This window comes from Oncorhynchus gorbuscha, linkage group LG18, assembly GCF_021184085.1.
Source record: "Oncorhynchus gorbuscha isolate QuinsamMale2020 ecotype Even-year linkage group LG18, OgorEven_v1.0, whole genome shotgun sequence".
In the NCBI taxonomy this organism is placed as follows: domain Eukaryota; kingdom Metazoa; phylum Chordata; class Actinopteri; order Salmoniformes; family Salmonidae; genus Oncorhynchus; species Oncorhynchus gorbuscha.
Window position 1 is genome coordinate 49,311,420 of NC_060190.1, and position 13,653 is coordinate 49,325,072.

A 13,653-nucleotide genomic window follows, 5' to 3' on the forward strand; every position below is an offset into this window, starting at 1 on the left:
AAAATGAACAACAAATGGTTTATTTACAATAAAGTGTCGCTTTACATTTTATACAGGTGATTTTGATTTGCGTAAAAGGCACTTTTGGCTTTAATTTGTGACAAATATTTGCTCAAACATCCAACTGTCCATTCGCTGAAAGGCACTAGTAGGGTAAAGTATGGGTTGACAAAGGCCACTCAACAAAAAGGAACAGGAAAGGTAGCTAAAAGATACATGATATGCTATGTAAACAAATAAAATAATTGTCAATGTTGCCTTTCTCCAACCTACCACCACATATTAACCAAAATCCAAACTAGACATTGGTTTGATCTGGCTGCCCAAGATAGACTAATATATGAACAGATACTATACGTTCTCTTAAGCCAAGAGTAAAATTTGAAAGTGGTTGGAAAGCAACATTGAAGTAGACAACTCCCAACCTTGTGAAATGACAGACATACACCTGTCCTTCAAGAGTGACAAAAGTTATACTTGGACATAAAAACTAAAAATATTCACCCTATTCAACAACAAATAAGGCATACAAATACTAAACTTTACACTTAATCATGTTGGATGCCTCAATGAGATGATGGTACTGGGCTGTAGCGAGGAGTAGTGTAAGGTGAAGGGTCAGATGACAGTTATGAGGAGAAAGGTTGACATCCAGATTTGTGTAAAATGGAGAGAAATTGAGGGAGGGACATAGATGAGTAGACCACCTGAAGGTGTCATTAACATGGAATGCATAATTTTCAGGTGGTCAGAGTGACAGAAATATAAAATATACTTGATCAGCAACAACATGAAGGGTCACTTCTGACTGCATAGTTAAAGTATCTAAAAAATTGTAATATTGTCTTTGTATCTAAAAAGGATGTGCTGGTCAATCACTGACTTGTGATAGTTTGAATCTATACATTTGTATAGGCAAACAATGAGTATGTAATGTAGAGCATCATTTGTGCCAAGCAACCTGTCAGTTGACTGAGCTCCCCACATTTAATTTCTCACAATCATTCTGTCCAGGGAATGTTAGGAGCCTGTGTGTGTAGTCCATCTCACAGTTAAAACTGCACCCATCCTTTAGCAGTGTCTTGACTGGAGCTGTGGTGAGGGGGAGAGGATGATGTGTGAATGTGAGAAGGTTAACAACATGAATGGATGACAAAATGTTGATATGGCCCCCCCCATCAAACTGTTTAAATGCTTCACCCAACGGGATGAGAGAGTTAAACTCATCAGGGATTTGAGCTAGTAACCCTGTGATCTCTAGTCAGTTTCCCTTGCCACAACACCATGCATAAGGCCTGCCAACTTCCTCAGTCGGGGTCTTAACTTACTGTTGCCAGTTAGAATAGTAGAATACACAAGGTGCGATTTCGAAATTTGGTTGTGCATCAGCAGTTTCTTTTGTTATGAGAGTCAGTCAATTAGGCCATGTCAGCTAAAAACAAAGTCCGATTGCTAAGTGAATTTTGCAGCTACATTTACATTTAAGTCATTTAGCAGACGCTCTTATCCAGAGCGACTTACAAGCTAGCTATCTAAACTTGTTATCATAGTTGAATTACCATCGGGGGGAAACCCCATTGATTTTGTTAGTCTCACTCAGATATAATACTAAACACTGCAAACATTTCCCACCACCCTATGGAAAAATGTGTATAATTACAGGAAATTAGCTGTTTGTGTACACATAATTGCGAGCAACTGCGGCCCATCATGATGAGTTCTGATTTGTGTGGCCTCCACACCCATCAAAGTTGCCCATCTCTGGTCTAAACCATTAGCTCTAAAACTGACCTGGCACCAGCTGCTGTGAAGTCTCCCCACAGGTCTGCAGTGGGCAGGGTGGCAGGGACCGGACCTCCAAAATCTAAGAGAGAGGCTGGAGGGGGTGAAAAAAAAAGTAGACGTAGAATTATCCATGTTAACATGTGCTTGAGCAGTGGTAATGGAACATTGGGTCATTGAGCTCTATAGCCTAATGAGGTTACCTGTGTTAGACTGCGTAGGTGGAGGTGATTGCTGGCCTCCAGGAGGGGATACAAGGACTGCACCCTTAGCCATTGGTGGAGGAAGGAGAAGGCCACTGCCCATGGGCCTAGACTTGGCACCTGGATCCTTCTTCTTTATGTTCTAAGACAAAGAAAATCCCTATCCCTTCTTAGCATGTCTATCACCTTTTCTTCATCCCATTTTTGTTTCTCATTCTACCATTTATGCTCACCCCAATGCTGATCTTGATAGTCTGTCCGTCTTTAAAGCCTAGGTCCAGTTTGGGTGCTGTGCTCTGAGATGCTTCCTCTTTCGCCAGCTCACCTTCCTGTTTTACCCACCTGTAGAAAAAGGGGCAGATTTGTTAGATTGTACTTAATGTTCCAATGTAAAAATGGATGTTGATGCCAAAACCAAAGAGAGGATAGACAAAAGAGGTTGACTCACTTGAAGTGATCTTGAAGAGCTACATTGAAGTCAAAGGAGTCCCCACGATCAGCAAATCCCAGGCCGATGAATGCATGTCGTCCTTTAAAAAAAGAAGTTCATGAGAAGACCGATGTACTAGCTAGAATACTGTATTTCAATTAACCTTTCAAACTACAACAGATTTTTTTTGCCCAAAATATACAGTGGGGCAAAAAAGTATTTCGTCAGCCACCAATTTTGCAAGGCCTGTCATTTTCATCATAGGTACACTTCAACTATGACAGACAAAATAAGAAAAAAAATCCAGAAAAATAACATTGTAGGATTTTTAAATTAATTTATTTGCAAATTATGGTGGAAAATAAGTATTTGGTCACCTACAAACAAGCAAGATTTCTGGCTCACAGACCTGTAACTTCTTTAAGAGGCTCCTCTGTCCTCCACTCATTACCTGTATTAATGGCACCTGTTTGAAATTATCAGTATAAAAGACACCTGTCCACAACCTCAAACAGTCACACTCCAAACTCCACTATGGCCAAGACCAAAGAGCTGTCAAAGGACACCAGAAACAAAATTGTAGACCTGTACCAGGCTGGGAAGACTGAATCTGCAATAGGTAAGCAGCATGGTCGGAAAAAAATCAACTGTGGGAGCAATTAGGAAATGGAAGACATACAAGACCACTGATGATCTCCCTCGATCTGGGGCTCCACGCAAGATCTCACTCCCATGGGGTCAAAATGATCACAAGAACGGTGAGCAAAAATCCCAGAACCACACGGGGGGACCTAGTGAATGACCTGCAAAGAGCTGGGACCAAAGTAACAAAGCCTACCATCAGTAACACACTACGCCGCCAGGGACTCAAATCCTGCAGTGCTAGACGTGTCCCCCTGCTTAAGCCAGTACATGTCCAGGCCCGTCTGAAGTTTACTAGAGAGCATTTAGATGATCCAGAAGAAGATTGGGTGAATGTCATATGGTCAGATGAAACCAAAATAGAACTTTTTGGAAAAACTCAACTCGTCGTGTTTGGAGGACAAAGAATGCTGAGTTGCATCCAAAGAACACCATACCTACTGTGAAGCATGGGGGTGGAAACATCATGCTTTGGGGCTGTTTTTCTGCAAAGGGACCAGGACGACTGATCCGTGTAAAGGAAAGAATGAATGGGGCCATGTATCGTGAGATTTTGAGTGAAAACCTCCTTCCATCAGCAAGGGCATTGAAGATGAAATGTGGCTGGGTCTTTCAGCATGACAATGATCCCAAACACACCGCTCGGGCAACGAAGGAGTGGCTTCGTAAGAAGCATTTCAAGGTCCTGGAGTGGCCTAGCCAGTCTTCAGATGTCAACCCCATAGAAAATCTTTGGAGGGAGTTGAAAGTCTGTGTTGCCCAGCAACAGCCCCAAAACATCACTGCTCTAGAGGAGATCTGCATGGAGGAATGGGCCAAAATACCAGCAACAGTGTGTGAAAACCTTGAAGACTTACAGAAAACGTTTGACCTCTGTCATGGCCAACAAAGGGTATATAACAATGTATTAAGCTAAACTTTTGTTATTGACCAAATACTTATTTTCCACCATAATTTGCAAATAAATTCATTAAAAATCCTTGTGATTTTCTGGATTTTTTTCTCATTTTGTCTGTCATAGTTGAAGTGTACCTATGATGAAAATTACAGGCCTCTCTTTTAAGTGGGAGAACTTGCACAATTGGTGGCCGACTAAATACTTTTTTGCCCCACTGTATATATTTTCTCAGCATATCAGGTTGCATGGTGACGTATTTCTGCTGGTGCCTTTCTGATTGTGATGGCATCTTACCATTGCCGTCCTCTATCCGAACCACAAAGTATCTGCTGGAATCTGTGACTGCCTCCACCACACATCCAGGATACTGCTCCACTGGGGCTTGGGCAAACAACTCTCCTAAGAAATACAGAATTCAGTTAGACTAAAAGATGGAAATCATGAGATACATATATCTATATACAGTTGAAGTCGGAAGTTTACATACACTTAGTTTGGAGTCATTAAAACTAGTTTTTCAACCACTACACAAACTATAGTTTTGGCAAGTCGGTTAGGACATCTACTTTGTGCATGACAAGTCATTTTGCTAACAATAGTTTATAGACAGATTATTTCACTGTATCACAATTCCAGTAGGTCAGACGTGTATATATATACACTAAATTGACTGCCTTTAAACAGCTTGGAAAATTCCAGAAAATTGTGTATTTTCTTTAGAAGCTTCTGTTACGCTAATTGACATAATGAGTCATTTGGAGGTGTACCTATGGATGCATTTCAAGGCCTACCTTCAAACTCTGTGCCTCTTGCTTGACATCATTGGAAAACCAAAATAAATCAGCAAAGAACTCAGATTTTTTTATATATATTTTATTTAGACCTCCACAAGTCTGGTTCATCCTTGGGATCAATTTCCAAATGCCCGAAGGTACCATGTTCATCTGTACAAACAATAGTATGAACGTATAAACACCATGGGACCACGTAGCCGTCATACTGCTCAGGAAAGAGACGCGTTCTGTCTCCTAGAGATGAACGCACTTTGGTGCGAAAAGTGCAAATCAATTCCAGAACAGCAGCAAAGGACATTGTGAAGATGCTGGAGGAAACAGGTACAAAAGTATCTATATCCACAGTAAAAAATTAATCCTATATCGACATAACCTGAATGGACGCTCAAGCAAGGAAGAAACCACTGCTCCAAAACCACCATTACAAAAAAGACAGACTATGGTTGGCAACTGCACATGGGGACTAATATCGTACTTTTTTGAGAAATGTCCTCTGGTCTGATGAAACAGAAATCTAACTGTTTGACCTTAATGACCATCGCTATGTTTGGAGGAAAAAGGGGGATGCTTGCAAGCCGAAGAACACCATTCCAACCGTGAAGCACAGGGGTGGCAGCATCATGTTGTGGGGATGCTTTGCTGCAGGAGGGACTGGTGCACTTCACAAAATAAATGGCATCATGAGGTAGGAAAATTAAGTGGATATATTGGAGCAACATCTCAAAACATCCGTTAGGAAGTTAAAGCTTGGTTGCAAATGGGTCTTCCAAATGGACAATTTATTTATTTCACCTTTATTTAACCAGGTAGGCTAGTTGAGAACAGGTTCTCATTTGCAACTGCGACCTGGCCAAGATAAAGCATAGCAGTGTGAACAGACAACACAGAGTTACACATGGAGTAAACAATTAACAAGTCAATAACACAGAGAAAAAAAGGGGAGTCTATATACAATGTGTGCAAAAGGCATGAGGAGGTAGGCGAATAATTACAATATTGCAGATTAACACTGGAGTGATAAATGATCAGATGATCATGTACAGGTAGAGATATTGGTGTGCAAAAGAGCAGAAAAGTAAATAAATGACTCCAGTATACTTTCAAAGTTGTGGCAAAATGGCTTAAGAATAACAAAATCAAGGTATTGGAGTGGCCATCACAAAGCCCTGACCTCAATCCAATAGAACATTTGTGGGCAGAACTGAAAAAGCGTGTGCGAGCAAGGAGGCCTACAAACCAGACTAAGTTACACCAGCTCTGTCAGGAGGAATGGGCCAAAATTCACCCAACTTATTGTGAGAAGCTTGTGGAAGGCTACCAGAAACGTTTGACCCCAAGTATAACAATTTAAAGGCAATGCTACCAAATACTAATTGACTATAAACTTCTGACCCACTGGGAATGTGATTAAATAAATAAAAGCTGAAATAAATTACCCAATTTCTGACATTTCACATTCTTTAAATGAAGTTGCGATCCTAACTGACCTAAGACAGGAAATTTTTACTAGGAATAAATGTCAAATTGTGAAACTGTAAATGTATTTGTCCAAGGTGTATGTAAACTTCCGACTTCAACTGTATGCATGCATATATGAAGCAGACAAGGTGACAGACATGAGTGCAACAGCTGTATTGACAGATGTAGCCATGACAGTCTGACAGATGTAGTTACCTGAGTTTTTGTCCTCTAGCTTGATATAGGCAAGCTTTCCTATGGAGATTATTTTCATCCTGCCAGTCCATGCTGGCTCATCCAGCTTCCAGTCAGCAGCTCTGCAAAAACAAAGTGAAGCACCCTTCCTGCATGTCATGACTGCTTTGCTACAGAGCTTTTGGGCTTACTAAAACTCAACAGTGTAATGCAATAATTGCAATCTCAAGCCATGCAACAGAATGGGAGTCTTAGGCTACATAAAGCACATCAGTAGCTTGCTCTTTCTAAAGAGCATGGGATGCAGGGATTGACATGAAGGTGAAGTCAGGAGTATTTTTTGGTTTCTCGATGATTGATCACTTGGGCGAAAATGTTAAGTACCTTTTTCACCTACACACAGGGGAGGAACCAAAAAGCAGTGGTGTAAAGAACTACTTACAGTCAGTAGATTTTGGGGGTATCTGTACTTTACTACTACTATTTTTGACAACTTTTACTTCACTAAATTCCCAAAGAAAATGTACTTTTTACACCATACATTATCCCTGACACCAAAAGTACATTACATTTTGAATACTTAGCAGAACAGAAATGGTATAATTCACACACTTATCAAAGACAACATCCCTGGTCATCCCTACTGCCTCTGATCTGGCGGACTCACAAAACGCATGCTGCATTTGTAAATGAATGTCAGAGTTGGATCATGCCCCTGGCAATACGTAAATTAATAAAACTCAAATGTGTCCGCCTGGTTTGCTTAACATAAGGAAATTGAAAGGATTTATAATTGTACTTTTAGATACTTAGTATATTTACAACCAAATACTTTTAGACCTTTACTCAAGTAGTATTTTACTGTGTGACTTACTTTTACTTGAGTAATTTTCTATTAAGGCATCTTTAATTTTACTCAAGTATGACAATTGGGTACTTTTTCCAAAACTGCCAAAATGACTAACCTTCTGGAATTCTTTGTATATTGGTTGTTATCAGGAGAAAATAAATCTAAAATCACCTGCCCAATGGAGTAACCACAAAGCAGGCTGAACTTGAGGTCATTTGCCCCAGGAAATAGGGCAACTCCTTAACCTAATTAACTTTACCTGCTACATTAAGTATACTAAACTGATATGAAAAAGTCGTAGCTGTATCGAAGTGGCATGCTTAAGGAACCTCAAACAAATCTGCTCTCAAATAATGTGACAGGAAATGTTAGTGTTAGCTGGGAGCACGGGACATTCTACAGAGGCTCAAACATGCAGACAGTCAGTCATGGTTGGTAAGTAGTTGTTACCGTTGGTACAGTCATGCATGTTTCAAATCTTATCTGTCACATGCGCCGAATACAACAGGTGTAGACCTCACTGTGAAATACTTACAAGCCCTTAACAGCTTCTACCCCCAATCCATAAGACTGCTGAACAATTACTCAAAATGGCCACCTGGATTATTTACATTGATACACATTTAGGCCACTAGATTGCGGCAGTCTCTATGTGCAAAGTTTTAGAATGATCCAATGAACCATTGCATATCTGTTCAAAATGTATCAAGACTGCCCAAATGTGCCTAATTGGTTTTTAAATACATTTAAATTCATAATTATGCACTCTCCTCAAACAATTGCATTGTATTCTTTCACTAATAGCTACTGTAAATTGAACAATGCAGCTAGCTTAAATTGTTGTTAAACTTTCTGCCTTAGCCTTTAGATATGTCTATGTCCTGGCATGTTTTGTTTAGTTACCTCACACTAATCACATTAGCCTACGTTAGCTCAACCGTCCCGCGCGGTGACGACACTGATCCCATAGATGTTAAGGAGCCTTTTGGTCCTAGACATGGCGATCCAGTACCGCTTGCCGTGTGGTAGCAGAGAGAACAGTATGACGGTTGACTGGAGTCTGAACTTTTGGGGCCTTCCTTTGACACCGCCTTGTATATAGGTCCTGGATGACAGGAAGCTTGGCCCCACTGATGTACTGGGCTGTACACACTACCCTCTGTAGTGCCTTATGGTTGGAAGCTGAGCAGTGGCCATACCAGGCGGTGATGCAACCGGTTAGGATGTTCGATGGTGCAGCTGTATAACTTGAGGATCTAGGGACCAGTGCCAAATCTTTTCAGTCTCCTGAGGGGGAAAAGCTGTTGTGTCCTCTTCACAACTGTCTTGTTGTTTGGACCATGATAGCACCACTTCAGCCCTTTCAATGTTAATGGGGGGCCTGTTCGGCCCTCCTTTTCCTATAGTCCATGATCAGCTCCTTTTCGTCTTGCTCACATTGAGGGAGATGTCCTGGCACCACACTGCCAGGTCCACAACCCCCTGTGTTGTTGCCTACCTTTACCACCCGGGGGCGGCCGGTCAGTAACTCCAGGATCCAGTTGTAGGGGGTGGTGTCAAGTCCCTGGGTCCTTAGCTTAGTAATGAGCTCTGTGGGCACTATGGTGTTGAACGCTGAGCTGTAGTCAATTAACAGCATTCTCACATAAGTGCTCCTTTTGTCCAGGTGGGAAAGGGCAGTGTGGAGTGCGATTGAGACTGCATCATCTGTGGATGTGTTGGGGCGGTATGCGAATTAAGTATTAGACTCTGTCAGGGAGAGGTCGTAAATGTCAGTGAAGACACTTGCCAGTTGGTCCGAGCATGCTTAGAGTACATGTCTTGGTAATACATCTGGCCCCGCAGCTTTGTGAATGTTGACCTGTTTAAAGGTCTGGCTCACATCAGCTACAGAGACCGTGATCACACAGTCGCCCAGAAGAGCTGGTGATCTCATACATGCTTCAGTGTTGCTTGCCTTGAGGTGAGCATAAAAGGCATTTACCTCCATCTGTAGGCTCGCGTCACTGGGAAGCTCGCGGCTGGCTTTCCATTTGTAGTCCGTAATATTTTTCAAGTCCTGCCACATCAGATGAGCATCAGAGCCGGTGTAGTAGGATTCAAGCTTAGTCCTGTATTGACGATTTGCCTGTTTGTCATAGCAGGACATAGCAGAATTTCTTATAAGCATCTGGATTAGTGTCCCGCTCCTTGAAAGCGGCAGCTCTAGCCTTTAGCTTGGTGCGGATGTTGCCTGTAATCCATGGCATCTGGTTGGGAAATGCACGTACATTCACTTTGAGGACAAAGTCATCAATGCACTTATTGATGAAGCCAGTGACTGAGGCGGTATACTCAATTTCATTGGATGAATCCCAGAACACATTCCAGTCTGTGCTAGCAAAATAGACCGAGTCATCTGTCCACCTACCTCTTCGTTATCGTTCAGGGGATGTGCTGCTGTAAGTTCTGGCAAACTTCCTTTCCACTCCCCCGCTGTCTTTCCAGAACGTGCACTGATGATGTAACTATCAAATTGGTTGTCTCTTCTCTTCAGTCTCGTGCTGCATTCTGTTGTGTGAACCTTGGATACAGCCAGTATTGGTCAAAACGCGCATCGCTCGTTCGCATACAGCCAGTAGTCATCCAATGCACACCGGGCTACGCAATGAAAAGTTGACAGGCAAGTCTGTTTTTTTTACTGGAAGGCTAGCCAACTAGTCAAATATCTAGTAAACACTTCAGATACGAGGATGGTGTTTAAAAAAAAACTAAATTATGTGGGTATTTATTTGTAATTGAGCAAAATAGTAAGGTGACCAATAACTGGGGACCGTATGCTGATAATACAGGAGGTAATTTTTTTGCTCAGTTTTTCCACTGAAATGTCAAACATTGATGGCTTGATCACAAGATAAGACAGAAGGTAATATTTCTTAAACACTGTTGAATATGTTGATAATAAGGGGTGCTACGCTAAAGATATTTACATAGTTATCAAAACTACACGCCAGGGTAAGCCTACACAAAACACAGCCCTTATTTTAAGTTCCTAAAATCCCCATATGGGAAAAACTAATGGTTGAAAAACGAGTGGAACCATTTCCCTGTTTGACCGCTAGGTTTTATGGGTATTATGACTCATACTGTGGTACTCTATTAATAAGAGTATGGGTTAGCGAAAATGCTTTCCTAACCTGTTACGAAAAGTCACTTGTACCTAAGTGGCATGTTTTAGGGAGTCCCGAATTATTTAGCATTCTATACACTCCAAAATAAAGCAGACTTGCCTACTTGAACTTGTTAACTATGAGCGAACCATATCAGTCTAACTACTCGTTAAAGTTAATTGGTAACTTAACTCACCTGGCTAGCATTATTTAGAAGCTAGCAAGTTAGCTAGCCAAACAAAGGTGCCACCTCACAGCATATTGAAAGTTAACTTGCTGCATAGGTAGCAAACTAAATGAATACAAAACTTTATCCCTGAAACAATATTCATCTACTCTCCATTTTATGCATTCAATAATTGAATACTTTCAAATTAACATTAGCTAGCAACAACCTTGTCTTCCTGGATCATCCAAGTTTCCACTTGTTCATGTTGATTTGCTAACGCATTAGCAAGCTAGCTAATAACGAGTATTTTGAAGAAAGTTCATCAACAAAGTGGGGTTCATAAAATAACTCACCGATATCCACGGTTAGTGGCACGGGGTGGGATCTTGTACACATGAACCTCTGGCTTTACACAGATCACTGACTCGTAACTACCGTCGTCTGCCAGTGCCATTTTGGCAAGTAAAAAAACCTTCCAAACTTCTAACTGCTATAGGGGGAGAATGAACCCACTTCACTGTAACGTTTACAGCTCAAGAGCGCCTCTCTTGGAGAGGATGACTACTACAGTCACCTTCTCAATTCAATTTAAGGGGTTTATTGGCACGAGAAACACATGTTTACATTGCCAAAGCAAGTGAAATAAACAAACAAAACAATGCACTGTAAACATTACACTTACAAAAGAATAGACATTCCAAATGTCATTGCATGTATATATAAATACACGCATATCTTCTTTGGTAGTATGGCGGTCCGCAAACAAATGTTATAGGTACATGCCGCCACCCACTGCATTGGCTGTAGATCAGCCTACTATTCCGCAGGATGCAGTCATTACACTGTATGAAATAAAAATGCTCTACCTACTAACCCTGCACCCATTAACCTCACCCCTATTCCACCACTTTATTCCTATCTGATCCTACTACAGGCCAGCAGCCTGGGAGGACGGGACACTTTCATTCAAAACATCTTGTCACTTCTGCAGCAAAATCTCATACACCCAAGTGCTTCTCTGCATTTGCCACCACATCTATCATCTGTGATTTACGTTCCATTCCTGAAGCTCAATTGACAACCATGGCCATGAATGCCAAAAAACAATCTTACTGAAGCAGATGTTATTCCCATCACTCTCTATTGGCCTCGGCCTACTCACAGGGATCCTCTTAGGATCCCACTCCCTGGTCCCATCTTCCTCTACTACTCTTTTCACTGCCTAAGCATACGACACCTTCTGTTCTACTCTGGTCCTGGCAACCTCAACCTGCCTTTATCTCACCCACCTCTGATCTCCAGCACCATGGTTACCTCTACAGTTTACACACACAACTTTTTCCACGGATACTACACATTCCTTTGTCTCATGTCCTCCTGCACACTTCTCACATCTATGAATCTCCCTCCTACACACTGCTGCCACATGAGCATAAGCTTGACACCTAAAATACCATCATGGATTCAGAACAAAAGCTCGGGATAACGACACATCCTAACTTTACTTTATCTGGTAAAGACTGCATCAAAACTCAGAAGTACAGACAGTGTTTTCTGTGTTTCACAGCACCGGTTTCACCACACTCTTCACCGGGTCTGCGTTGCACCAAATGGCGGGGGTCACAGACACCAGGAATCTTCAACTTCAGTTGGTCCTTCTCAACACTTAATGCCTCTCCAGTTATCACTCCTTTCAACAGCGCCCAGAGGAAAGCAAATCACAGTGCTTGACCCCAGTCGCGTGGTGTGGAGCGCCCGCTCTTTCTGGATGGCAGAAATGCTAAAAATCTACACGATTCTACAGATGTCTTACTGCCTCCACCTTCCAATAAACTACACCTGATAACTGATACTCACACAATTTACATTGGGATTATGAAATGCTATAGAGACTCAGCTCTCAATGAAGGCTCCTCCCACCTGTGAGGTAAGGCAATGCTTCATGTCCTCTATGGTGACATGAGGAGCAAGCTTGTTCTGGGCCTGCAAAGCCATGAACTCCATCGGAGCTTTTTCTGCAGAACAGATCACAAGAAGTTATCCATGAAGAAGAGGGAACTTACTGTCAAGGTATGACTCAGAGTTCTGTATAAAGCAGAAGTTTACGCAGGAGGAGGGTCCAGTCACGCAGTTACATGTGACAAGCTGACACACTTAGAGTGACAGCTGTCATGACAGTCCCGAAAACCTAATCTCCAGTAGTCAGGGCTTTTCTCAGGGCAGTGGGGCCACCAGCCACACTCAACAGGAGCGGCTGAGGTATCACAGTAAAAAATATATAACAATAAAAAATATTCTAATAATGAACTTCTATAGCTCTTTTCATAATAGAAATCTCAAAGTTTCTTTAAGAAAAAAACAAACAAGCAATATATATATTTTGTTTGCAATCAAGTTTCATTTTGTTTATTCTCTTTCAAGGTTTACTATTTTACCTGTTGGGCATAATAAGATAATTCCCAGCACAGATCTATGCTCTTCGGGTATGTATTACTTTTAGAGCAAATTACCTGGAATAGAAACATGGGGATATAAGCAACAACAGAAAATGTATGCAGAAAGTAAGTTGAGCTGATGTTACCCCGCACTTTCCCTCTATCGCCATTTTATAGTAGTTAGCTTTATTCCTCCTTCAGGTAAATACAAGCGTATTTACCTGAAAAAAAAAACGCTTGGAACTTCATTTTTTAAATAATTTCAGTGGTATTGTTAACAAATATGAAAATAAAGAAAAGGATCTGGCAGTTACTCCACGTCGAAGTCCATTTGGCAACAGGCTCTGCACACGCACACTCTTGCTGACTGGCTCTCGTTCAGGCAAATGAGATATAAGTGCACTCAGGCTATCCGGAAGGCCAAAGTGAATTACTTTAAGGAGCAGTTCTCTCTATGTGGGTCTAACCCAAAGGTTATGGAAAATGGTTAAAGGTGGAGAATAAACCCTCCTCCTCACAGCTGCCCATGTCCCTTAATGTTGATGATATGGTTGCTAAGGAGCACATGGTTGAGCTGTTTAATCACCACATCATTAAGTCAGGATTCCAATTTGACTCAGCCATGCCTCCTTGCCCATCCATCATCTC

The 13,653-nt window shown here is 41.6% G+C and overlaps 1 protein-coding gene across 1 annotated transcript; it reads right to left on the reverse strand.

The window, feature by feature from the left end:
• Positions 1-4: 4 nt before the first annotated feature.
• Positions 5-11,082, reverse strand: LOC124003721 (adaptin ear-binding coat-associated protein 2-like). The gene is made up of 8 exons (XM_046312266.1): positions 10,924-11,082; positions 6,424-6,524; positions 4,250-4,354; positions 2,434-2,515; positions 2,219-2,327; positions 1,986-2,127; positions 1,792-1,876; positions 5-1,092 (listed from the first exon to the last, which is right to left on the reverse strand). Exons 1-8 carry the CDS (start codon positions 11,022-11,024, stop codon positions 1,053-1,055), a joined length of 765 nt encoding a protein of 254 aa, XP_046168222.1. The 5' UTR covers positions 11,025-11,082; the 3' UTR covers positions 5-1,052.
• Positions 11,083-13,653: the final 2,571 nt, after the last annotated feature.